This window comes from Aethalodelphis obliquidens, unplaced genomic scaffold (assembly GCF_003676395.1).
Source record: "Aethalodelphis obliquidens isolate GAN/ISIS:26980383/991018 unplaced genomic scaffold, ASM367639v1 scaffold2, whole genome shotgun sequence".
Lineage (NCBI taxonomy): Eukaryota > Metazoa > Chordata > Mammalia > Artiodactyla > Delphinidae > Aethalodelphis > Aethalodelphis obliquidens.
This window is the reverse complement of record NW_020837946.1, coordinates 19509598-19535698: the sequence shown is the minus strand read 5'-3', so window position 1 is coordinate 19535698 and position 26101 is coordinate 19509598. Positions and strand designations below refer to the sequence as shown.

Below are 26101 nucleotides of genomic sequence, written 5' to 3'. Positions count from 1 at the left end.
CCTGCCCTGCCTGGGACAAATAGGAGAAGGGTTGGCCTAGAATTAAGAGGCCATCTGAGTGTCACAGACCCCACTTCTCTGGCAGACATCCCCACCCCAGACCCTCTGCAGACGAGGGATGCTTTCATAGAATGTTAGGTTTTGGAGGAGCTCAGAGAGCACCTTATCCAACCTATTACTTTACAAGTGAGGAATGTGAGGTTCAGAGAGGGAGAGCAACTTGCCCAAGTCACACAGATGGTCCACAGAAAGGCTTTTGTAAGACCTTCCCAGGTAAGAAGATGCAGCAACCAGTTTGGTGCCAGCTACACCATATCTTCCTGGCTGGGTATTAGGACATGTGGGTCTCACTCTCCAACCTCTTGCTTCATCTTTTGGCACCAAAGAAAACAAAGGGAGGATGGGGAAAAGGGTGAAAAAGAATATTCCAAATCTGCATGTTTCCACTCCTTTCGTCAGTGAGAGGCTGGAACAGAGGAGCCTGTGTTCATGGTGCTGTGAAGTTCAGGGCACAGACCAGAGATGTGTGTTAGGCTGTGTGTCTGATGCTTAGTCAATTTCAACTTGTCATTTACACTCTGCTAGGCTTCTAGGATCTGTTTCTGGAGGACGGAGATGGGATAGGTCAGCTCCTTTTCCTGGCAGCTGTGCACTTAGCAGGGCCTCTGGGCTAGGCAGCTGGGCTGTACAACTGTGCAAGCTGCCTCTCTCGGCTCCAAAGCCCCAGGCCCTGGGGCTGCTGGGGCCTGTCTAACGAGCTGTCAGAGGTGGCTACAGCCCCATGTGCCTTCCTGTGTTGACTCCCATGGCTATTTTAAGCAAGGAAGATGGTGGGAAACAGGAAATGTCCCAACTACTAGAAGTTCTGCATCCTCCAAGAACTGGGGCTGGGAACCAGATGTCTCTGGCGAGCAGCAGGAAGCAGGGGTGTGCAGTGTCGTTTGGCAGGCTCAGGGCAGGACCTGGGAGTGATACTGAGAATCTGGGCAGCTGGGGCCCATCCCAGGCTGCCTGCAGCATTCTAAATCTTCCTTGAATGTCCCAGGGCTCCAGGGCTGCTCTGTACATAGTCAGGTTGGAGATCTGGCTGAGAAGCTGCAGATCAGCTGACACCCTGACCTTTTTGTTTAGAAAATGAGCCCTCTCAGTGGAGGCAAAAGATGCCCAGTTCTGACGATGAGAGAAGAATTCAGTGTGCAAGACTGCGTGGGCTTCAGTGAAGCCGGGTTGGTAGAAACTAGACTCCAGTAAAAATGCTTAACCCTCGGCCTTGTGCCATATCGCTCCGGCTGCCAGATCTATTATTAGTGATGTGCGCAAAGTGGGGATCAAAAGGTGGGAACCATGCTGTGGGCTGGAAAAGTAATGTGCAAATTGAGCAAAATCATACCCACTTTGCCAGGTGGCCGTGAGGACTGATGAGATAGTCCTAGTCCTTGGCTCAGAGCCTGGCACAGAGCATGTGCTCAACAAGTGGTGGTGGCTACGATGATGGTGAAGATCATTGTAACAGCAGTGCCATCACCGCATCTACCTCCTCATCCCTGCCCCCACTGCTGCCACGACCATGGCTCCAACTCCCATTACACAGGGAAGGCTGCCACGACCACAGCTCCAACTCCCATTACACAGGTAAGGCTGCCACGACCACGGCTCCAACTCCCATTACACAGGGAAGGCGTCTGAGGCCCAGAAGTTGGTGATCCACCCGAGGTTGTGTCTGCCAAGGAGATGTCAGAACAGAGACTAGCACAGGTACCCTAACTGCTGGGCTTCATCTGTCAACGGGAGAGATGACGTGGAAGGAGGGCGCACCTGGCATGGAGTACTTGGAGAAGTCGGGCAGAGTGTGGGAGAAGGAGACGGCGCTGCCCCCGCTGGGACTGGACATGCCGCTGGCGACAGGCGAGGAGGACACCTTCCCGTTGACGGTGGCATAGTTGGGGAGGCTGCCTGCTCGGTCTCCCATGGACATCCTCCGCTTCTCTGGCAAGGCCGGTGTTGGGCTCCCTTGCCGGAAGGCTGCTGAATCTGGCGAGGGGGAGGCGGCGGGGTTGCTCAGGCTGGGGTAGTAGGCAGGGGACACAGGAAAGGAGGGCGTGGAAGGGGCCTGGTAGCCCGAGGCGCTGCTCTGTCGGGACAACGTGGGTCTCCGGTCCTCAGGGGTGGAGTAGCCACCATAGGCCACCTGCTGGTCCAAGCTGGGGCTGCCGGAAACCACAGATCCAGACCCTCCCAAGTGACGGCCCAGGCTGGGGCTTCCGGGGCTGGCTACTGCGTTGCCATGGAGACTGGAGGCCAGGTTGCCTTGGTGGGCCCCAGGGTGCCGGCCCAGGCTGGGGCTCCCTGGAGTGGTGGCCACATTGCCATGGAGGCTTGAAACCTGGTGGGCCCCAGGGTGCCGACCCAGGCTGGGGCTTCCCGGAGTGGTTGCTGCACTGCTCTGGGGGCTGGAGACCGTGTTACCATGGAAACCAGTTCCGGGTGGACCCATCACCTGGCGGTGGGTCAAACTGGGGCTGCTGGGGGCAGCCATGGCGGGATTCACGGCCCGGCGGACAAAGCCAGGACTAGAGGGAGTGTTGGTGCCCACTGTCCTGTGCCGTGCCTGAGGGCTCCCAGGTACCATCTGGACACCCGCCACACCGAACTGAGACCGGGCCTGGCTTTCCAGGGAGCTGAACGGCTGAAGTGAGTAGTCGGGGCTGCTGTAGATGCTGCCCGCAGTCGGGAGAGGAGAAGAGCTCTGGTAGCTTCTCTGAGCCGAAGGGCTGGGCTGGCCCAGGCTGCCGGAGCGGAAGCCAGAATCCAGCAGAGGCTGGGTGGGTGTCCGCGGGCCCTGGTCGCTGCTCTCCCCTGATGGGAAACTCCCCACTGAAGTGCTAGAGAGAGACGGGGCAGGTCAAGATGTCACCAAATGGCATTTAATGAAGGACAGGCTTTCAGTGAACCCTCAGCCCTCCCTCCAACCACTAATAAGACAATAAAAGCTCCCCTCACACGCACAGGAAAGTTAGGGCTTTGATACATCACCCTACGGACATCAGAAGAAAAAACTGAGGTTCAGAGAGGTTAAGCAATAGGCTCACACCCACACAGCTCATAATAGACCAGGATTTCAACTCAGCTGTGTCTAACTCCAAAGCCCATGTATCCTCAAGCACCACCCTGACTGCTCAACCACAGGTCAGAGCGAGATCTCTCCTATCGAAACTGAAGGTGGCTGTCCTGTTGCCCCATCCAGCATCACAGAAACTGAACACTGGAGAGGGGGTTAAACCACTTGGATCCTGTTCCTACTGGAAGTATCCTACCTTGACTCAGTTTCCCCAGGTGTGCTATCAGCATCTTTAAACACTGAGAGTGTAACTGGGCATCCATTCCTGGGTAGCTCCAAAACAGCAAAGATGAAGAAATCTCACAGGAGATTTCAGCTCATTATAAGATCTGCATTCTAGCCACTGGATCTGGCCACCAATGGAGCAGGCCGCTTTACATGGCAATGAGGCTCCCATCATTAGGAGCATTTAAGCAGAGACTGACCAACCTCTTGACCCAAATGCTGTGGAGGAAATTTCCTCCATTGGGAGGTTACATGAGATGAGCTCAGAGGTCGCTCTCAATTCTAAGACTGATAAAATTCAGTTCAGAGGGCACTGTACCCGGGGGAATGGCCACAGTCAAAGGTTCTCCTCTGAAGTTAAGTATTGATACAAGTCCATGGCCTGTGAGTTGGGAAACCTGGATTCTGCTTGTTAAAAGTTTTCCCACGTGTAAAATGAGGGAAATAGGTTAGATGACTCTGATTCCTTCCAGACCCAAACTTCTATTCCTCGATGATATGGCAGGAGAGACAAAGGTTGAAAGAGACCACGCATAAGCAGCAGCTGCAGGGAGGTAGCAGGCAAATTCTGCACCAGCAGCCCCTGGGGCAGGGGGGTGGGGAAGGTTCTTACATAAGACGATGCTCCAAAGCCTGGAGCCGCAGACTGGAAGGAGTCTGGAGGCTGGCCGGCCACACCCTGGGCCAGGTTGGATAAGCTCAGGTCCCCTGGGTGATGTGAGGTGGGAGGGCTAGGCACGAGCCAAGGGCAGGGAGAAGGGCAGGGGCCAGGCCAGGACAAAGTCTACCTCGCATCCCAGAAGGGGCCAAAGTGGAACACCACTTCGGTACAGAATAACCTGGATTCTGAGGAATGGGGGGATAGGTCAGGCTGCACAGTGGGGGCTGGGGACATGGAAATGGAGTTCTGGAGGAGAAGCTGGCTTCCTGAGGCCTACTGCAGGAGGAATTTGAGGAGTGAGAAATGGTGAAAACTTCCTAATGTCAGCACTCCCTGAATATCAGCAAGGGTGGCTGGAGAGGCGAGTAAAATCTCCTTTCCTCTAAAAGAAGAATGCAGCTTCTGCCCAGAGGCAGACCTTTCCAAAAATGGAGGCATCAGGAGGCTGGGGAGGGGTTAGGTGGACTGGGGTGTGTGCTTGGCTTGAGGTTTCAAATTCTTAGCCTCCAGAAGAAAAGTGCCTCTGCTCACCCACGCCCCGCGCCCCGACCCAGGAGGGGTGCATTACGCTGGACCAGTGCAGGTACACCGCAAGCTTGGCACACCCCTCCACATGCAGAATTGTGAAGAGGTGGCTGGACAGTGACCGGGCCCCGTGGGGTCCCGGGCTGGGAAGGGCAGTGGACGTGGGAAGGGATGGTAGGGGCAGGCTCCCCTCCTGGAGGCGAGTTCCAGCCTCCAGGCAGGCTCTCTGGGGCCCCCTCACCGCCTGGCACCCTTTGCCCTGCCTAGGCTCCTCTCAGGGTCCCTCTCCTATGTTGTCTTCCCTGTCTCCCTATCATAAAGCCTCACCACCACCCCCAGTCAAGCAGCTTCTCACTGCACCCCAAACACAGGAGCCTCACTCTCTGGGAAATTTCAGGCTACCCTTTCTGTCTGACCCGCCTCAGAACGCCAGCCAGCCATCCGCCAAGACATCCCTCCTCTCACCCTACAGCAACCCCTCACCAGCAGCTGCGTGCCCGAGGCCGCCACGCCCAACACCTCCACACACACACCCCCCCCTCTGTCCTTGCCGTGCTGTCCTTCTGGAAGGGCCGTTCCCTCCCCCTTCACCTTTCAACCCCTGCTCATCCTTCTGGCCTCAGCACAAATACTTTCAGCCCCCAGAGACCCTCTCTGCATCCCAAGGCAGAAATAGCGGCCTCTCGCTCTGAGCCTGTGGCTTAAACATCTGCTCTGGGCACATCTGACTCTCACCCCGTGACCGTCAGGCACCATAACGCAGGTCTGTGGGGAAGGATAGAGATGTGGGTTCCGGAGCCAGACACCTTCGGTTTGAATCCTATTTTTGCTATTATGTAGCTGTAGGACCTTGAATAAGCTACTTTATGTCTCTCTGCCTCAGTTTCCTCTTCTGAGAAGTGTGAATAATAATAGTACCTACCTCATAGGATTGCTGTGAGGTTTAAACAGAAAGCACTTAGCAAAATGCCTGGCACATAGGAAGCACTCACCACATAGTAATTACTCGTGTTCAATTTTAAACCTGGGGGAAGGGGACTTCCCTGGCAGTCCAGTGGTTAAGACTCCACATTTCCACTGCGTGGGGCACAGGGTCCATCCCTGGTTGGGAAGTAAGATCCCGCATGCCACGTGGTGTGGCCAAAAAATAAAAATAAAAATTTTTTTTAAATTAAAAAAAAAGTGCTTCCCTGGTGGCACAGTGGTTAAGAGTCCGCTTGCCAATGCAGGGGACACGGGTTCGAGCCCTGGTCCGGGAAGACCCCACATGTCGCGGAGCAAATAAGCCCTTGCGCCACAACTACTGAGCCTGCGCTCTAGAGCCCGTGAGCCACAACTACCGAAGCCCACGTGCCTACGGCCCGTGCTCAGCCACAAGAGAAGCCACCAAAATGAGAAGCCCACGCACCGCAACGAAGAGTAGCCCCTGCTCACCACAACTAGAGAAAGCCTGCATGCAGCAACGAAGACCCCAACACAGCCAAAAATAAATAAATGAAATAAATAAATTTATTTTTAAAAAACTTTAAAAAATAAATAAATAAACCTGGGGTAAGGACTATGGCTGGTTCACCTTCATACTCTCCCTGGGGAGCTGGCACTCAGGGGATGCTCTCACCATGCACCCCGATGAGCTAGTTTCCCAGGAGCAGCAACCTGGATGTGATTTCTGCCTGTCCACGCCCTAGACAGATCCAAGAGGCCTCATCTGTGCTGTCCCAGGCCTGGATCTTCCTCCCCACTTACCTGTCAGCGCTGAGGATGGGGCTGCTGGTGGAAAGGGGGCTGGGGGAGACAAAGGAGCCTCCCAGGGTCCCGTTCCTCAGGGGTGTCTCGCGGCCATAGGCCTGGGCAACCGGGGCGCTAAAGCTCTTGGGCTCAGGATCCTGAGTCCGGGGACCAGCCACTGCCGTCCGCACCACCGACTCCACATAGCTCCGGGGCTCTGGAAGGGGCAAGGGGACAGGGACTGAGTCTGGATCCACAGGGGTGCAGTGCGGACCCCACCCAACCTCCAGGGAGCCCCCTTCCCCAGGGCCTATGGGGACAACCCCAAAAGGACAGCCAAGCAGGCAAAGGGCAATTCTCCAGGGCTTCTGCCTTCCCAGGCCCACCCTCTTCCCAGCATCTTGGAGAAGCTGTGAGAGTCCTCAAGGAACCTTTAACCGGGGCCTCGTTCTGAGAATCTTCCCAGAAATGGACCCCAAAACACAGCCATCACAGAATCCTCCCTCCTAGAGCCAGGATGCCCATCCTTCACTGGTATCCCCTCTAGCTGCTTCTTTTCTATGACCTGCTACCCAGGCCCCCAGGCCCTTCTAGGCTCCCCAGGCACCGCTGGAGTCTGAGCTCTTCGTGGACCCCAAGCTCCAGCCCAGCCGTGCATCTCGGGACAGCGCCAGGGCTCATGCTGGCTCCTCCCCACACCCAGAATCCAGAAACAGGCTTGCTGGCCTAGCAACAGGCCTGTGCGGGGTGAGTCACGCCCAGCCCCTGCATGCCAAGACACACCCACCCACCTTGCCTGACACACTTAGCATTCCTCCCGAGACTGACATCATTATCCCACTTGGTGTTCAGAATGGCCTGAGAGGAAGGCTAGGCGGGGGAGGGGGGAGGAGCAAGTGCCAGAAAAGTCATTTTGCAGATGCAGACGCTGAGGCCTGGAGAGTGAAGCGGCTGGAGGTACAACCAGGACTCGGGTCTCCCGGGCCACCACCCCGCCCAGTGCTGTGCGCCCCTCCCGGCCCCCGATCCCGGCCTCTGAAGCCAGCCCCCAGACTAACTTGTTATCAAACAGGAAGAAGAAGCAGGGCACTCTGGGCTTCTCCAGGGACAGGATCAGGGCTAGATGACGTTCCTACCACCTCCAAACCTGGCACCGTCCCTGAGGACGTCCCAGGGGGAACATGATCTGAGCACACACCTACCCTCTGCCCACAATTAGGGCATCCGCTGAAACCAGCCTCAGAAATGGAAGAACTGCAGTCTGTGCAGCCCTGGGGGCGGGGGCAGGGGGCAGGCCCCTGGAGCCTCTGCAGCCGGACTGTGCTGACCACTGAGTCAGAGAATCGCCCCCTCCCCTCAGCCCAAAGAAAGCTTTACTTTGGAAGGAGCCGAATCACCAAGGCGTTATGGGGCCGTTACCGGCCCTGGTCTCTGAGGTGACTTCCAGGCCTGATATCCTGCATCCAGGCCCAGAGGCCTGGGGACCCAGGGAGAGGATGGTCCTTTAGAACAGGACCCTTTACGGAGGAGGCCTGCGGTCTGCATACAACTCCAGCCAGAGGAGTTGTTTCCACACGGAGTTCCCTCCAACCAACAGCAACAGTGAATGGGGCTGGGGCAAGACGTCTGCAAAGCGACAGGCATGGGGCAGCCTATTCCAGGGACCCAGCCCAGGGTGACACAGGACCAGCCACCTCGGCACCCAGAGATAGAGTCCACGTGGGCTGAGGCCAGCAAGACGCCCTCAAAAACCCCCTCATCCAGGCCGGGCCACCCACCCACCCCACAGAACCCCAGGCCACAGCCCCTCCAAAGGCAATGATGCCATGCCGTCCAAGCCCGAGGCCCTGCTGGAGCAAAGAGATGGGCAGCACACTTTTTTTGAAAAGCGCCCGACAGTAAATATTTCAGGCTTAGAGGGCCAGACGGTCTCTCTCACAGCTGCTCAGTTCTGCTGTTGTTATCGCGCGAGCAGCCACAGACCATACATTAAGCGATGAGCGTGGCTGTGTTACAATAAAACTTTCTTTACAAAAACAGATGATGGGCCGGATTTGGCCACAGACTGCTGGCTCCTGATGTAACCTGTCTGCTCAGCCCAGAGAGGTGGAGCGATTTGCCCCAGAACACACAGCCAATCAGCGGCCACGGCTACCATCTCCTGACTCTCAACGCTGTCTCTGGGTGGCCTAGAGGGGCCACAGCCTCCTGGGACACCCAGAGTTGGCTGCTACCCAGAACTCCAGCCCATCAGCCAGAGAAGACCCAGCTCCACAGGGCTATTAATAATAGTAAAAATAGCAAACAACTGTATGAGGAGAGTAGAATTTGGAGAATGTAAGTGTCTTGCCTGGGCCACACGTAGACTGTGGCAGAATTGGCCTAGGAACGCAGGCAGTCTGGCCCAGGTCCTGCTCTTGGGCCCTGCACATACCGCCAGGTGAAAATCAGGGAGCCGAGAATTTCAGTGTCTTTAGCCTTGGGGGGCTGGCTTCATGCTCTGGGGTAACTCTGACAGAAGAGACCTCAGACAGGACCCCTCACGCCCACAGAAATGGCAATTGTGACCCAAGGCCAGAGCCCACCTTCCCTGCCCATCCCTCAGCCCGGGGTCACTCTCTGAAAACTCCTCCTGGACACCTCCAGGCTCTCGGCTTCACGCTGGTGCCCGCAGCGCTTAGCACCCTTCTCTCCCACCCAGAGATGGCAAGGGGATCCATCTGCTCCCTGGCAGCCCCGGGCTCCTTGCTGATCTGTATTTGCAGTGCCTGGCACACAGTAAGTCCTCAATAAGTTTCTGTCCCACAAACTAGTAGATGTGTGACCTTTACCCTCCGCCCCACCCACACAGAGGTGCACAATAACTAAGACCTAAAAGGCACACATTCCTTTTTCTCCTTCTCTTGAATTCTTGCTGACCCCAAAAGGTCAAGCTAAAATGCACGTGGTGAGCCCTGAAGTCGGTGATCTTTTCCACCTGCCATGTCCTTCTGATCCACTCCCCAACCTGCTCTGTGTCCCTGCAGGCCAGCTTTTACCGACCGAACCCCCCAGACCCCCGGCCTCAGGGCTCCACATGGCTTTGCCCTTCGGCCGCTGGCTAGTAGGAGAGACTAGGAGGGGATGGGGGGTGGTGAGGAGAGAAGGTCAAAGTGCCAGGGCTGCATCTTCCACCCAAGATCCCAGCTCCAGTCGGGGGCCCTCTCCTCCGGCTCCCTCCCGTCCTCCAGGCCTGGCGGGCGGATGGCTCCCACCTCCTGCTAGGAGGGCCACCCGGTGGCGGGGTGCTTCACCGTCTCTCGTCGGTTTGCCCAGACCTTCTAAATAGTCCATTGTCTCCTCGGTTGCCCCATTGGAATGAGCCAGCTGTTTCCTGCCAAGACCTGAAGTGGGTAAGCAACTCATATTATATTCCCAACTCACATAAGCACCCCATCCTGTACAAAAGTACGCATACTGCTTTTACCAGCAGCAGAACTGAGGTAAGGCCGCCCACACCACCTGGTGCCAGAGTCAGGACCGTGCCAAGCCTGGGACCACAGATGCTGACTCCCATCTGCTCTGTTTGCCATCACTCAAGGCTGTGTCCCCACCAACTCCTTCTGGCCCAGTCGTAGTGACAGGAGCCTGAGTGTAGCTTGCACAGAACATCAATGGGACTGTATGTTAGAAAGTCTGGAGATATTAGAAAACCTGAGATCCTATAGGATGGCCACATCCCTAAGGCATGAGGCTCGTGAGCCCCGCCCCCACTCCCATCAGATCCTAAGCTACAGAGGAGCTCTCAGAGGACTCAGCATCTGAACCTGGAGGACAGGACTGCTTACCCAGGAAGAAGCACCAGAAGCCATTCCCACCACGAAGGCTGGAAACAGCCCTATGAGTTGAGGTGGCCAACGAGCCTGGGGGCTTTGCTCTGAGGCTCGCAGCCTGCGGATTTCAGGCCCAGCCCGCCTGGCTCTGCCCTCACCTTACTCTCTACCCCCATCCTCTTCCTTGGTTGGCTGACCTTCCAGGCCCAAATCAGGGGTAGAGATTCACTCAATCTCTCTTCCTCATGAACCCAGAGCAGGAGGGATCTTTGGGAAGATATCTGATTTTCCAAGTCCATCTCCAGAACTGTTCAAAACCAACCTTTTGGGCCAAAACATCCATTTTCCCAAGTTTTCAGACTCAGATTTCCATATTGAAAATACCTCCCTTTTCCTGTCTGTCCCCATCCTCCCTCCCTTCTCCCTACCTCAGTACAACATACAACCTGTGGGCTCCCCCTTCTTTCACTTACTGGAGGGGTGACCTGGAGCAGGCTGCTGAACGTTTCTGGGACTCAGTTTTCTCATGTGTAAAATGGGAATGAGAATACTCACCTGCCCAGCTAGGATCGAGTGACAAGAGAAGGAAAGTCCCTTCTAATTCTTTCCACTAGTTGCAACGCCGGCTTATAAGCAGCCCCACCGTTGCCCACCTGTACCCGAGCCGTGCCTGTGCCTGCCTCCCTCTACCCTCTCTCCTGCTGCTTTCCTCCTCTCTGCCGATCCCAAGCAGCTGCACCCAGAGGCAACGGGAACTGGGAAGGGCAAGAGAGGAGGGGCCAGGGAGGGTGCTTCGTGTAGAACATTCCAGGAGCCCAAACCCATTCCAAGTGGCTGTTGGAGGCTGAGAGCAGCTGGACATGAGGCTGAGTGACTTAGCCCCACCAGGCTGGGGGCACTGTCAGCTCTTCACCCACAACCTGAAGTGCATTTCCTGCCTCCCAGAAAAGGTTCTTTGCCTGGAGAGAAAGGGCCTGCCCGCTCCAAGTGAAATGAAGACATGCAGATGCGGGGTAGGGAGGAAGCAAAACCCCCCGAGGCCCAATCCAGGAGCTCAAGAGTTAGAATTCCAAACGCTGAGATGGGGCCACACAGCCCTCCTCTGAGCTCCCATCACACCCCGTTCCTCCCCCAGCTCAGCACTTCTACCTTATGCAGAGATATCTGTCTTTACCAGGCTAGCTCACTCATCTTTAAGCCCTCAGCACCTAGCACAGGACCTGGCACAGAGTAGGTGCTCAGTAAATCTGTGTTGCACAGCGCTGCCCAAAAGTACCCAGATGCCACAGTGCACCCATCACCGAGGATCTCAGAGCAGGAAGGATCCCCAGAGGGGCCATTCCTAGTCCACTGTCTTCCTTTGTGCCACATCCATCCCGTCTAATCATCTGAACAGACAGAACCTAAGCTGAATATTCCCTGTTCCCGTTCCTCCAGGAAAGAAGGTTCAGCAATTTCTTTCCCTGTTTCCCCACTGGGAAGATATCCTTGATATCTTGAGGATATCATGCCTTTACTGTTACAGGCTTTCTTCTTCTCCTTCCTTCATGGAGAAGGGTACCCAGTAAAGACACTGTTTATGTTTAGAGGTTGTGCCCCATACGATCACATGGAAAGGGGCAGCCTCCATGGGCTGATCCAGCGTAGGCTCTCAGCCGTGCCCCCAATTGACTGTCGGGGCCTGGACAAGTCATTTAACATCCGTACATGTCATCTCCTCATCAGCAAACTGGGGTTCCTGCCACCTTCCTCACAGTGCTTCTGTGATTATTAAACAAGATGATGTGACAATGACCCACACAGTCCCGCCCCTGCCTGCTGACCCTCACTCTGTATACCACACTCCCCGCCCTTGCTCCATGGAGCATGCTGTCCCTCCCACCCCAGGGCCTTTGCACATGCCCTTTACCTCTACATGGAATGCTCTTCTCCCATCCCAGTGTCACTGAGTTAATGTTACTCACCCTCCCATCTTACTTCTTTTATGAGCCAGGGTCTCATAAAACTGTATCCCTTCGCTCCGGAGCGCTTATCTCAATACTTAATTCTCGGTGATAATTTAATTCTGGCGCCGGTTCATGAATTTCCTCCACGAGATTAGGAATCATAGTACGCTTATCATTATATCTCCAGAGTGCCTGGCACGTAGGAGGCACACAAAATATTTGTTGAATCAACGAATGACGGAATGAATGAATGTAAAGCATTTAGCACGGCACACTGAACGGAACAGACTCCCCTAAAGTCTTTTCTTTCCCCCAGCTGAATAAGTCTGTCTGTCTCTGATTATTTTTCCTCACAAGCATCTTTTTCTGAATTTCCCATCAGAGTATCGGCAGGGAAATCAAACAGTGCTTCAGAGGGTCAGCAACGTCTGACCCGGGAGGTGATGCGTGAGTCAGGAAAAACAGAATGTCCCCTGCCTCCACCCACCTCCCTCCCCAGGGAGGGGGATGGACAACAATTCCGATCCCCATGCTAGAATCCCAGGGCATGGTGCCTGGAGGCAGGAGGAGGGCTTTGAAACAGCCCCTTGATTAGGAGACAGGAGACCAGTAAGTCCAGTCTCGGCCCTGCTTCCTCTTAACTGTGAGCTTGGGAAGTTGCCCCACCCTCACCCCACAACACAGACCTCAGCTCCACATCTGTGAAAATGATGGGTGTGGTAGAGTCGAGCCCTAAGAACCTTCCCCTGCAAACTCTGTGGCTCCAGGACAGATGGAAGAGGGTCAGAGGGCTCGGGGCCCTGTAGGCCTAGATTCTCTCATAAGGTGCAAGGGTCAGGTGTCACTTCCGATCTGTTGAAGTGTCACCCCAAAGTGGGGAACACACAGCCAGGGCCTGTCACCCTCAGACCTTCCCACTGGAAAGCGTGTGGGTCCCACCAGTCTGTGGAGATCAGCAACCACGAAGGGACCCAAGAGCTCCCGTGTGGGTGTGCACCTGGGACACAGCACACGAACACTGGCTCCAGGCCCCAGCTGATTCTATACTCCTGTTGGGAACCAGCAGTCAGCCACCAGCCTGGGGGAGGTCCTCTCCCCGGGTATGAGGTTGACTGGGGGTGAGGCCCCGCTGTGGCTCTCCCCATTCTGGGATCTGTTGTTGGGGGGGCTGCCTTGTTCTGCACCCCCCAGGCAGCCTGGCATTGTTGCCAGAACTCTGGCTGACTAGGAGTGAGCAAAGCTTTATGGGAAACTCCAGCCATCTTTTCTGGGTGATGGCAGATTCAGAGGGGCACAGCCCATGCCCAATTGGGGGATAGAAAATCAAGGTAATGAGTGCAAAGGGAAGTGGGAAGTGGGCTTAAGAAACCAGATGGAGGAATTCCCTGGCGATCCAGTGGTTAGGACTCTGTGCTCTCACTGCTGAGGGCCCAGGTTCAGTCCCTGGTTGGAGAACTAAGATCCCACAAGCTGTGGCGCAGTCAAAATAAAAGGAAGAAAGAAAGAAACCGGACGGAGTGTTTAAAGAAACCAGGCCACGCAGCTCCAGGGCCACGGTGAGAAGTCAGAACGTCTAACACATCCAAGTTGCAAGGTGCTCAGTGGAGCCCACCTCGTCCAAGCAAGCCCAGTAGAGATGGGGACATGGATGCCCAGGGCACCCAGGCCGCACAGGCCGGCATTCCCCTCATCCCACCTGCTGCTCTGAGGCACCATTTGAGTTATGTTCCTAATAAATTAAAGACCTTCAACCCGCCTACATCCCCTCTCTGCTTCTCTGTGTGCAATGCGAGTTCATCTAAATCAGGGGTTAAGCCAGGACACAGATGTGCTAATGCCTTGAACCTGTCACAATTATGTGCACGGGTATCCGGAGGCATCTGTATAGGGGTGAGTCCATAGTTTTTCCAAAATCCCCAAAGTCATCCAAGATCCCAGAAAGACAGACGTCCTACCGTCTGTGTTGATATGAAACCAGGCAAGGGCTTCAAGAAGGCAACTCGTGGCTCCAAGACAGTAGCTCTGAACCGGGAGTGGTTCTCTGCCATGTTTGAGCCATTTTGACTGTTGCAACTGGGTGCCTGCTACTGGCGTGCAGCAGGTAGAGGCCAGGGATGCTGTAAACATCCTACAATGCACGTGGCAGCCCCACAACGAAGAACTGTCCGGCCCTAAGCATCAGTAGTGCCGAGGCTGAGAAACCGTCTCTGAGCTTTAAATGTGGGGCTCACCCGGGAAACGGGATAAGAGAAATCCGCCCTCTGAAGGGCCTTGCTGCACCCCGGGCAGGCGGTCGGAAGCACCGCCGGGGGAGGGCTGTTTTGTCGGCAAGGTGGCACCGCAGTAGCGCCTGGACACTGTCCGTGCCTGGACCCGCGCTCTGCGGCCGTGAGCGCCTCAGTCAGCATCCGGAGCGACAGCTCAGCACAGGGGTGGGGACCAGGGGGCTCTGTGCTCAGTCACATGAGACCTGATCAGAGAAGAGAGCTGGCCCCCCACGTCAGGCAGAGCAAACGGAGTGAAAAGCCATTCCCAGACCCGGAGAGCGCGAAGCAGCAGCACGGCGATGCCACACTTACCTTCAGAAAGCTCTCTCACCACCTTCCCCTCATCCTCGTCTGAGGGAAGATGGGAAGAGAGGTGAGGAGGAAAGAGAGGCAGGTGATGGAGAGGAAGAGCAAAAAGGAGAGAGAGAGATGGATTAATGGCTTATTTCTTGAGAGAGAGACTTTGCTGAGAAAAGGGAGGTGGGAAAGCAGGGGTGAGACGGGGGCAGAGACGGACTCTCCAGAAGGGCCGCAGGGTGAGGGGTGCGGTCCACCCAGACGGGGCCCCGGGGCTCCAGGGTGGCGAGGCACTCAGGGCGCACCGCTGAGAGAGGCCTTTGCTCTTGGGAACAGCAGGCCCGGTGTCCTTGTCACAGCTCCCGCGCCTCAAGCAGGAGTGTGCTGGCCTGGTGACAGGCAGCCCCCCTCCCAGTGACCTGGTGTCCCTGGCCATGCAGACACATCCTGAGAGGGAGGCTGTGCCCTGCTGTGTCTGCGTGGGTCACACCTGCACGCCACTGCCCGCCTACCTGGCTGGATCAGTCTTTTGGTGACTAAGGAAAAGAAGCAAAGCTGTCCCCAGAGTCCCAGACCAGCCCCCAAACCAGAGTCTAGGGAGCAAGTTTCTGGGCTCAGCCTGTTGGAAACGGCCACTGAGGGCCCAGGGCCCCCACTTGCCCCTTCCCCACAGAGAGGAGAGGAGCCGGGAAGGGTGACGAGGTGTGAGCCGGGGGTGTGTGCATGTACACGAGCGCCTGGACGCTGGGGGGTGGAAGCCAGGCTTCCGGCAGACACCTAACCGACTCCAGGGAAACAGGGCAGGCCTCCAAACCCCCATGTCAGAGGATGCTGGGAGCGGCACTGACTCCACCAGGCAATGGCAGGAAGGCTACAGAGGTATCCGTCCCCCTCAAACCCCACACAGAGAGCCCCACCGAGGCCTGATCTCATCATAGACACAGAGCTAGGCTGCCACCTTGTTTCCAGAAGGGTCCTGAGAACCCACCACCTCTGGGCCCTGCCCAGGACCACAGGGGTCCTCCAACCCCCCACTCCTCCCTCCAGCCTCCCCGACCACCTCCCTTCCCACTGGAACCACTCACCGCCGGTGGGGTGCAGCAGGATGCTGGCTGGGTTATGGGGCTTCAGGCCCAGAGCAGACAGAGGTGTCTTGGCCAGACCTGGAGGGGAGCGCACTGCGCCGAGAAGAAGAGGCGAGACCCCAGGAGTGAGCGCAGGTGATGGGCTGGGGAGAGGACCCCTCCTGAGTCTGGGCATGTCGGGGAGGGTGGGCAGCCGAAGGCTGAGCGGACGAACCAGCCCCAGCCCCGGGGACGCTGCTGCGGCTCCACTGCCTCTCCTGTCTCTGTGTTTCTCCACAGTGTAAAGGCTAAAGGAAGTCAGCAAATGGCCCTGCCCCTCAACCTCCAGAAAGTAATTTCTATCCCTAGGCCCTGAGTTCCTTTGCTACGGTCCCTCCGCGTGGCCGTGGTTTATAACATACACATTGGTTTCTCGGGTGCCCTCTGTCTTTCCCTGTTATTCTCTCTCTAACCCCCTTCTCTCACTTTCCCTACCCGCCCCCAAACAAACAGGCACGCACAAACACACACACACACACACACACACACGCGCACACACACAGGCACACAGGCAGATGGACTTAAAGAAAATGGAGTGTCAAGACAGCACAACATATAAAGGACACAAGGAGGAGAAGGGACCACCAGAAGAACCAACCCTGAGTCCCCAGGCTCGCCCTCGGCCACAGGTCTTTGGCCCCCAGCCAAACAGGTCTCTTGCAAGCCCCACGAAGAGAGAATTTCTCAGCAGGGGGCTCTCTTGATCACCAAACCTCAGTGTTTGGAAGAGGGAGAAGCCCCATCTCTACAGTCCTTGGCCAAGAGCACCACCACCCCGCAGGAGCCCCAGCTCCCTCCCAAGCCGCCCGTCTGGGTTGGAAGTGTCACATGACACACAAGGTCAGAAAGGGCGGTCAGGCTTTCTCCCATTAGCCAAGGACGTGGCCGGACTCCGAGCTGAGCTGCAGGGCGGTTGCTGTGCCCAGTCACGAGATTTCTCAGCGGCAGCTGCCACGTCTCCTAACACACCTCTGAGGAAAAGTAAAGAAATGAGCTCTGTGTCTCCGGCCGCAGCTCTCGGGACCCTGCAGAGGCCATAGCTGCTGAGGACATGCAGCCGCACAGGTGTGCCAGACCCCAAGACTGCCTGCCCCACACCGACGGCCTCAACAGACCAGCTGTGCCCCTTGGGTGCCCAGGTCACACACAGCAGCTCCAGGACCCTCCCTGGCGCCTCCTCCCTCTCCCCAAAGACAGTGAGACCTGTAGGAAACTAAGCCCCCAAATATAATCTCCCAATGAAAGCAATTTAAATAACTTACGTGTGCACATGCCAGTGTGTACATAGGTGTCTGTGGGAATAGAGAGGCATCGCAGGAGTCCAGATGGGTGGCCCACCCCCATGCTCCACCCTAACCCTGAGATGCCCAACAGACAAATACAGCAGAGGGGACAAATACGTACAGACACAAACACCTAGCCATGGCGTAGGTCTAGGCCTGCATGCCCCTGTGTATCCCTCTTTCTCTCATTACACACACACACACACACACACACACACACACACAGAGGTATCTTGCAACTTTGAATGTGATTAATTATGGAAGAATGAGCCCAGCCTCAGAGACCACTGTCCGTGGAATGACCACGAAGCCTCTCCGGCCCACAACTTTGCATGTGTTTGCCCAGCGGGTGCAGCAGAGGCACAGGTGGACCAGTGAAAGGAGGTGAAGGGGACAAGGGGACAGAGGCGGTGGGAGGTTTCTCTAGGCTCCCCTCAGCACCTCCAACTCCCTAATCACTCCTGTCCTCAATCCCCAGGCATCTGGCCCTTCTGAGGCAGACAAGTGGGTGGCCCTGAAGCCAGGCAAGGCTTGGCTTCCTGAGAGAAGAATTCCTCGCATTTCTCCGCCTCTGGGCATGGAGGAAACCTCTAACTTATCCTCCCTGCCCGGGGCTCTCTCGGGGTTGGCCAAGGGGAGAAGGGGAGGGAAAGAAGAATGCGAACAGAAACATGTGGCAGAACCCAACTCTAGCCCAGCCCAGATGGCTTCATCCCAAACAGGGTGCTGGCCAGGATCCTGGCTATTTGGACCCACAGGGAATTGGAGCAGGTGTGAAGGTGGGGGGTTAAGACCAGGGAGAGACATTCCACGAGTCATAAAAGGCACAGAGCTATCTCGAGCAGATTGCCCTGGGCTTGCACTGTCCAAATATGGTAGCCATGAGCCACTTGGGACTATGGAGCACAGGCGGTGTGGCCAGTCTAAACAAAGTTGTAAGTGCAAAACACACAGCGATTTCAAACTTGTATGAAACAAGAATGTGAAATATCTCTTTATACTGATTACATGTTGAAATGATATTTTAGATCCTTGGGATTAAATAAATCTATTATTAAAATTAATTTCACCAGCATCTTTTTAGATTTTATTTAAAAAGATTGTAAGATATCTCATTAATATTTTTATTTCGATTTACCTATTGAAATTATAATACTTTGGATATTTTGAGTTAAATTTAAAAATCATTACAATTAATATCTCCAGTTTCCTGTATGTTCTTCAATAGAGCTATTAGTAAATTCTCCAGTGCAATCATGGCTCATGTTATTTTTCCACTGGACAGCACTGCTCTAGGGACAGCCATGGCATCCACTCATAGCTTCAGCCTCCTGCGTGTCCAAGACGGTAGCCAACACGAGTTCCGTTGGCGCAGGGGCCAGGTACCAGTGTCACATTCCTCCCCTCTGCGGGACAGCCGACCACCAGGAGAACGCATGGCCAGCTCCAACTCCCCCGTCCTCACCCTCCTCCCCTCTCAGCGGGACAAATGAATAGCCTGGGCAGGGCCCACCCAATCTGATCCTGGAGCACCGCCAGCCTCTCTACCTCTGCCGACCCAGGCCTCTCACAGGGACCCTGAGTCCTTCACAGCCTGGTACTGCTTTCCATCCCTGCTTTCCCAGGCCTCCTCCAGCTCCTCCTCATGTCTCTTCTACCACAGAAAGGAACACTGCCCCTCTCCTGGGCTCACCCAGGTCTTCTCTTTGGGTAAAAATGTCTCTGCCCTTCAGGGATTTGCCTCTCCTGTGAGGGCATCAGAGGGATACAGACTAAAGGCTCCTGTCTGGAAGCCAAGGGATGAATGAGATGGGGATACGGTCCGCCTGAGGCTTCTGAGCCTTTCTTTCCTCGGTGGAACCTAAATAGGTTGCCTGAAGTGGAAGAGGTGCCTGGATGCAGACAAAAATGGGGATCAGAAGCAAGAAGGTCAAGGGGTGTCTCAGAGACACACCAGCAGGGCACAAAGAGTCCCTTTAGGATGGGGGATGTTTTGCACATAGGATGCGAAGACTCTCAGCAACCAGCAAACTCCGTAAGGTGGGAGCCCACGGGCCCCACAGTAGGTCAGTCCGGATCCCAGGACTGCGGCTGCTGCATCCTTAGACGTGTGAGCGTGGACGGCAGAAAAGAATAGAAGCGGGAGAGGGAAGCTGGAGTAAAATGAGCCATAGGGATGGGAAGCGGCAGGTTCTGGCCCCTCCCAACTTTGCCAGCACCCCCAAACCTGGGTGCTCACACAGGCCAGAGGGGACCCAGGGAAGGCAGGCTGAGTGTGAAGTTCTTACCCCCACTGGACGGTGGGCTGGTCGGGGAGGTTCTCTCCATCTCCTCAAAGGCCTCCTTGTAGCTGTGCAGATGGGGCTGCGGAAGAACAAGGGAGGAAAACAGTGGCTGTGACCCTGAGGAGGAGGGGCTCCCAGTTAACCAGCCTGACCACCGCCCTCCCCTGGTAAACACAGAGGTCAAAGGGAGATCCTCGCCATCCGTGAGCCCAAACTCCTTGCAGCCACGAGAATAGAAAAGTGGCTATGCAAGGCCATGGTCCAGCAGCACCTGCCTTGGGAATATTTCACAACAGGGCCAATGAGAAGGCGTTGGGGGCAGGTTACTGAAGGCGAGAGAGAAAAGATGTCCAAACGCCATTTATATCCAGAATGACTTGTTAACCTGGATTGTATCAAATATGGGCCACTCGCATCAGAATCTTCCAGGGTGCGTGTTTAAAATGCAGATTCTTGGGTCCCATCCCAGGTCTAATAGGCTAGAATCTCTGGAGGGGGACTTGGGGGACCTACATTTTTAGTAGATTCCCTGGTGATTGTTATGCTCGCTAAAGTTTAAGACCTACTTCCTCAAACTTCTGAACGTCTCAGAAATACAAACAATTTGACATTGAAATTTGATCTCCCGAGAAAACCACACGTCTAGAAAGGGCTCAAAAACAAAGTCAGTCTCTAGGATCTGGCTTGGAGTTTAGAGACTGTGGTCACCTACATCATACCCAGGATCCTTACCACCCTTCTAGGGGGGGCCCTTTAGGAATCAAGAAGGGAACCTCAGTCTCAGTGTTCATGGAAGAAGTAGGGGCATAAAAGCTATTTAGGGAAGGAAATGGGCTCCAGATTCCACAAGCCTGAGAGGAGACCTAGGCTGAGGATGCAGGGAGGAAAGATTACTGAGTTTACTGACAGGTCATTGCTGCCCAGTTAACCATCAAGTTCCTCAATAGTTCAGGTGGGCTCCGCTACCCTCTGTGGCCCCAGGATACGGTCCCAGGACTCACCTCTTTGGGCCGCCCTCCAGGATTGAGAGCGATGGTGAGAGCCAGCTCTGGGGAGACGCACTGGACAGGGGAGCGAACCCCAGGACTACGGGGCGATGCAGGTTCTGGCGACTGGTTCTCGTACTGCCCATCGCTGGCTGCCCGCCTCCGGAGAGGTGCTGGGGGCTCTGCAGGCTGCTTCTCCCGAGCTTGCACCCCTGGGAGGAATGGCAGAGCATAGAGAGCACTGAGCATAATGTGGGGGAAAGGATCCATCGGGCCTAACTCCCCCAGAGAAGGCAGTGCATCTTAGCCCAGGGGCCCAGCTGGAGCTGGGCTTGTCTCCCCTCAGCACATCCTCCCACCAGCCTCCCTCTGCCCACACCCCGGTTTCTCTGCAGGGTGGGGGAACGGCTTAGATTGGCTGGCCTTCACCAAGAATCTCCACTCTGCACAGGGTTGGGGCCCAGAGCACAAAGGACTGATACAAGAAACAGATGTCAACTTCTTCCAAGCCCCGGAGGCAGAGGGCCAGAGCTTCCAGGCAAAAGAGGGAAGGTGGAGGGAGGAGAATCAGTCTCCAAGGCGACTGCATCAACCAACAAGCAACACCAGGCCCGTGGGGAAGACTTTTGGAAAGAATGAATGATGCATCATCTTGCAAATGGCGCTCGCGAGAAGAAATCAAGGAATGACTAAGTCTTGTCACGGTGTCCCCAGCCCCAGCCGGCCCCGGAACACTGCTGGCCTTCTCTGGGAGGGCCCAACCCTCAACCAGTGCACCTCTGAAAGCTCCTTCCCGCTTCCTTTACGCTGGCCCCTTATCTGTTCACCCTTCTCCTGCCCCAAAGATGGCCCAGGTTCCAGCCTGCCTCTCCCAGCAGAGCAGCAGGCAAAGAGCCCGACGCCATGCGCCCCATCTGCTTCTGTGCACTTCCCTTCCATTCCGCAGGGCTGGGGATGTTGTTAATCTCACCCTCCTCCCTTCCCACTCCCTCTTCCCACAGCTGGGCTGCCGCACGAAACCCATTGCCTCACTGAGCTGGCTCCAGAATCCTAGAGAACTCATTCCCCGGGGCCCAGAGGCCAAGACCCAGCCTGAGGGCGGGCCCCTTGCCCTCACTGTCCTGCAGGAGGAAATTCCCAGCCCTCCTTTCACCACCACCCGAGGGGGCAGGTGAGAAGAGGTGCTGGGACTTATCAAAGGTCTTGTGAGACCCTGGCCACAGCAGCCTCAGGCCAGCACTTGTGGGCAGACCAACCACCTCGTGGCACACACGCACACAACACACACACACACACACGCACACGCACACGCACACACAGCTGGCCGCAGGGACACGCCAGCTCAGCCAAGCAGAAGTCACCCTCATTCAGACGGAATCACCATGTACCCTCCGCAGCGGGGTCTGCGTGGCCCTGGGGGCCCTTCAGCTCCAGCCTGGAGCAGCCACTAAGGCTGTCATGACGAGCACAGGCTGGAAGCCTCCCCACTTGTCATGAACAGCAGGCTGCCGGCTGCCAAGTCTAGGGATGGACACACACTCGCAAACACTCACACCCTCACTCCAAGTCATGCACTCATATCATCTCCTGATTAGGAGCCCCATCTGGAGAGCACATGTAAGTGCAGAAGGTAGCTGGGTGGGGCGGTGTTCTTTATTTTTCGGGGGGGGGGGGGGTGGGGATGTTCTGAGGCTCCACTTCGGGCTCTTCGTTAATCAGAGGCAACCTGCCTACCATCTCAACCGAGGAAAAAAGAGCCCTGGCTAAGGACAGTAAACCAGACTCACGACTGCTTTACTGAAAGCAAATAAACCCCTTGCCTCGAAGGACCTTTATTTTCAGAATAGAAAAATGGGGGTCGCAGAGTCCTACCTAACCAGGGGCTGCTATGATCATCAAAACGGATGAAAGACGGGGCCTGGCTCTAAAGGGTGGGGCAGCAGCCGGGACCCTCCAGCAATCCCAGGCTGCCAGCCCTCAGAGAAGCACCCTGACTGGCCCTGTCCCTGGCCGTGCTCCCCCCACCGTCGAGCCCCCTTCCCCCTCAGGCCTCTGGGGCAGCTTGGTCCAAAGCCGCTGCTGCTTCCACTCCTGGCAAAAACATTAGAGAGAAAGAGACGTAGCCATTGATTTTCTAATAATAATCGTGACAAAGGAGGCCCATTTGGGAAAGGCCCTTGGGGTTTGGAACCAACTTCAGCCCCAAGGTTAAAAGAAACGCATTAGGGCTGCTCTCAGTTCCGGCTGGCCCAGACCCGCAGCCTCTTTCTGGCAGGTCCCCGTGCCTCTGCAAGGGGTGGCCAGTTTCCCTGTTTGGGGATCCGATATCTGCCCTTGAAAACTGGGTCTGTTTCAATGCGAGGCCCTAAGTCTCCCAGAGGGACAGAGAGCATTCTCCCCGATGCACCCAGAACATCCCCCACATTCTGGGGATGCAGAGGGTTGCAGCGGCCCAGAGAAGAGGCGGGACCGTTGGAGGGGCTTCTGGGCTTTGGAGGATGCGAGACCTGGCCCAAGGCAGTCAGACACTTGAGGGTAATCACACCTCTCCAAGCCGCCTCTCCACCACCACTGGAGTGGGACCGGCTCTGTCCAGAGGCAGGGGGGATGGACAGGTTGCCGTCCAAAGAGTTAGGGTCCTGCAGGGCAGAGCCTCCCGCTGCAGAAGGGGGAAGACCCGGCATACCACTCCCACGGGGACAGCCCCTCTCCCGCAGAGCACCCACGGCCCCAGTGGCCAGCCTGGGCCTCTCACATTGTTTGAACACAGTGTCCCACTGTTGTCCGCCTTGGCAGTCCCAGATCTGCCCCGGAGCGCCTGGAGAGCCATGTTCCCTCTCTCTTGTCTCTCTCTACGGGAGGGGAGACGGGCCATGGCAGAGGGGAGAGAAGAGAGCCCCATTGTTCCTCAGCCAAGCTGGGACGTCTGGACACAAGCTGACAGCCAGTGTCAGAGAGAGAACACCACTCCCTCATGTCCCAGAAGCTGACGGATAATAAAAATAGACCCGCACTCCCCACCGGCCTCCTCCCCTCCCCCACCCCCGACCCCAGGACTTTCTTGGTCTCCTGGCCCCGGCCCCGCTCTCAGGGCCTCCGTCTACGTGCCCCGCTCCCTGCACACACACAGGCACACGCGTACACACACGTACAGACACGTGTGGGCGCACGCAGCCTTAGCCTGGCAGGAACAGTGGTGGGTCACAGTCACCCTCAGAACCTCCACACTCAGCCCTTCCCCAGCAGGAGAATGGGGGCCAGAGGAAGCTCACGAAGAAAGGGGGAAAGAGAGGCAGGCAAGGGACTCTGGAAGGTCCTCCCAGGAAAGCTGGTGGGTCCAGCCCTCCAGCCCCGGCAGCACGAGGAGCGGCCAGAAAGTGGCCTTTGGGATAATAACGCGCTACCTCCAGAAGCCCTTTGTCATCCTCCAAGGGATGTCACACACTGTGGGCATCGGACCTTCCCCTCCTCCTGGAGGACAGCGGTCACCTCAGCCCGGGGCCTCCACATTGACCACCAGACCTGAAGAGCAAGGGGCCGGAGCAGCCCCATCTCCCGGGGTCCTCACTCTGCTCCCCAGGATGGCGTTGTGCTCGGGGGAACAGCTGGCTCCTAGGCTCCCCTAAAGTGGGCTGGAACCGAGGCCGTGAATCCCCTTCATCACACACACACACACACACACACACACACACACACACACACACGGGCAATTCCAGGGGCTGTAGCCCTAACACACATCAATACACCTGGTTAATAGATGGAGCACGGCTGCCCACCACCCCCGAGTTCCATGGACATATGCCCTGGTGTCAGGCTTCATCACATGCCTCCCCTACCCGCCCCAGGACTGGCCGCTTCCACCCCGACAGACCCAGCTCTTCTTTCCAGCCTTCCAATTTCCAAAAAACTGGATTCCTCAGCTCCAGGTGGCGGGGCTGGGTGTCCGACTGCTTGCCTGGGGCTCCAGAAGGGAGGGGATCCGGGAGGCCACCTGCTGGGCCAGGGCACCAGAAAGCCACACGGCAACCACACTAGCAGCCCCAGGGCAAGCCATGCCAGCTCCCCTCAGGAACCCCCAGAACTGCCCAAACCCCCAGGCCCCACCGAACACCGCACTCCCCACCACTGGGCCGAGAAAAGGTGGAGGGACAGGAGAGGAGGGGGACAGGAGGCATTCTGCTAGAACCATCTCCCCATTATCCACGGACTGGGAGAAGAAGGGGCCGTGAGAGCACCAGATATTGCCACTGGGAGTCAACAGTTCCCACCCTACTCCACCCCCAAGGCTTTTCCCGGAACTGCTCAAGGCCACGGCCTGGGGTAAGCCTGAGCACATCGTCTTCTCCCTGCCCTGGGCCTCTGGGCTCTGAGGAGCAGAGAAAGGATGAGGTGATTCCCTCCCCAGAGCTAGAAGTCTAGGGGTTGTGTGTCCGAGAGCTGGTGGGAGACGCCAGTGGATGACATCGCCCTCTAACAGAGCAACGTGACTTTGATGGGGGGTCCACCATGTTGGGGCACATCAAGCCACCATGCAAAAGGCACGTGGCAAGGCTACGATCCTCCACGTGTCACACTGGGAGACAGAGCTCTGAGCAATTCAGAGACTTCCCCGGGAGTGTCACAGAGGAGGTCACAGGAAAAGCCAGGACCACACCCAGGGCTTCTGACTCTTGGCCATGGGTCCTAGGATCAGAGATTCAGGATGAGGTCAGAGGGGGTGCCCTGTCCCCAGGGAGTGCTGTACTCCAGAATGGACAGCGCAGCAGGTGGCAGGGCACCACTCTGCGTCTTGTGCCCGCTGGTCCACGCAGAGCTCGGCCTGGCTCCTGCTGAGGCTCTGGCCGGGCAGCCCAGGTGATCTGGCCAAGGTAGCTGGGGAGCCGGGCAGTCCCGAACCCTCACTGAGCACCCTTGTTGCAAAGGCCTGTGTGCCCACGGGGGGGCTGAAAGTTCACCTAGTCACCCCGGACCCTGTTCCCAGCAGGGAAGGCCAAGGCTAGAAGCATCAGGCCGTGTCCATGCAGAAGTGGGAGCACCCACTCATGCAGAGAGGAGGGAGGCAGGAGGAAGAAGGGGGCAGTGAGAGAAGAGGTGGGGGACGAAGAGAAGAAAGAGACGGAGAGAACAGAAGAGGGAGAGGAAGGAAAGTGAGGAGGAAATGGGAAACGAGGAAGTAGAAGAAAGTGGGCAAAAATGTGGAGGAGCAGCGCATGAAGGAAGAAGGGAAAAGAAAGAAACGGAGAGCTCAGGTAAGTCATAAAGGGGGAAGCGGGGAGAGGAACCAACCAGAGAGAGAGGAAGATCGGAGCCGGTGGAGAGGAGGGTGCCCGGAGCCGACACTCTGCCCAGTGCCCTGCAGCCTGGCATTGTACGCTGCTCCCCACCCCACCCCGGGGAGCCGGCAGCAGGGAGGCAAGCAGGGAGGGGGGGCAGGGGGGGAGGACACCAGGCAAGGAAGGCACCACGCCCACGGCACACGGGACAGATGGACACGGGACACACGAAGAACGCCAGGGACAAGGCATTTAACAAGACGAAACAAAACAAAAACAAAGAGAAAATCAAGGTTAGTCAGTGTTCTGAGTCTGGGTTCTGGCCACAGGCTGGAGGGGGGCGGGCAGGGTGTCAGACAAGATGAGAGGGTGGATCTAGGGTCTCGTTTCTCCAAAGGGCAGGTGGACTTTCTGCTGTCCAGCAGGACGCCACCCACCTCTCTCTTTTCCAACCCCAGCATGGAGCAGGAAGGTGCCAGCCTGGGACCAGGAGATTTCAGTCCTGTGGCCCCATACCTCACCCGCCCTCACGGTCAACACGACCTCATCCCAGGACCTTTCTCCTCTCACG

At 56.5% G+C, this 26101-nt stretch overlaps 1 protein-coding gene across 6 annotated transcripts in view; it reads right to left on the bottom strand.

Annotated features, from left to right (window-relative positions):
• The window catches only part of TNS1 (tensin 1), a 204983-nt gene that overhangs the window by 15621 nt on the left and 163261 nt on the right, over positions 1-26101 (bottom strand). For 3 of the 6 annotated variants that reach the window (XM_027121783.1, XM_027121779.1, XM_027121807.1), the window contains 7 exons: positions 25544-25630; positions 24129-24248; positions 20273-20469; positions 19275-19350; positions 15665-15757; positions 6276-6474; positions 1816-2882 (listed from right to left, as the gene is read on the bottom strand). In XM_027121783.1, the coding sequence (XP_026977584.1) occupies positions 1816-2882; positions 6276-6474; positions 15665-15757; positions 19275-19350; positions 20273-20469; positions 24129-24248; positions 25544-25630 (1839 nt within the window). The remainder of the gene's footprint in view (positions 1-1815; positions 2883-6275; positions 6475-15664; positions 15758-19274; positions 19351-20272; positions 20470-24128; positions 24249-25543; positions 25631-26101) is intronic. The other 3 variants (XM_027121791.1, XM_027121800.1, XM_027121786.1) reach the window with 2 other exon arrangements.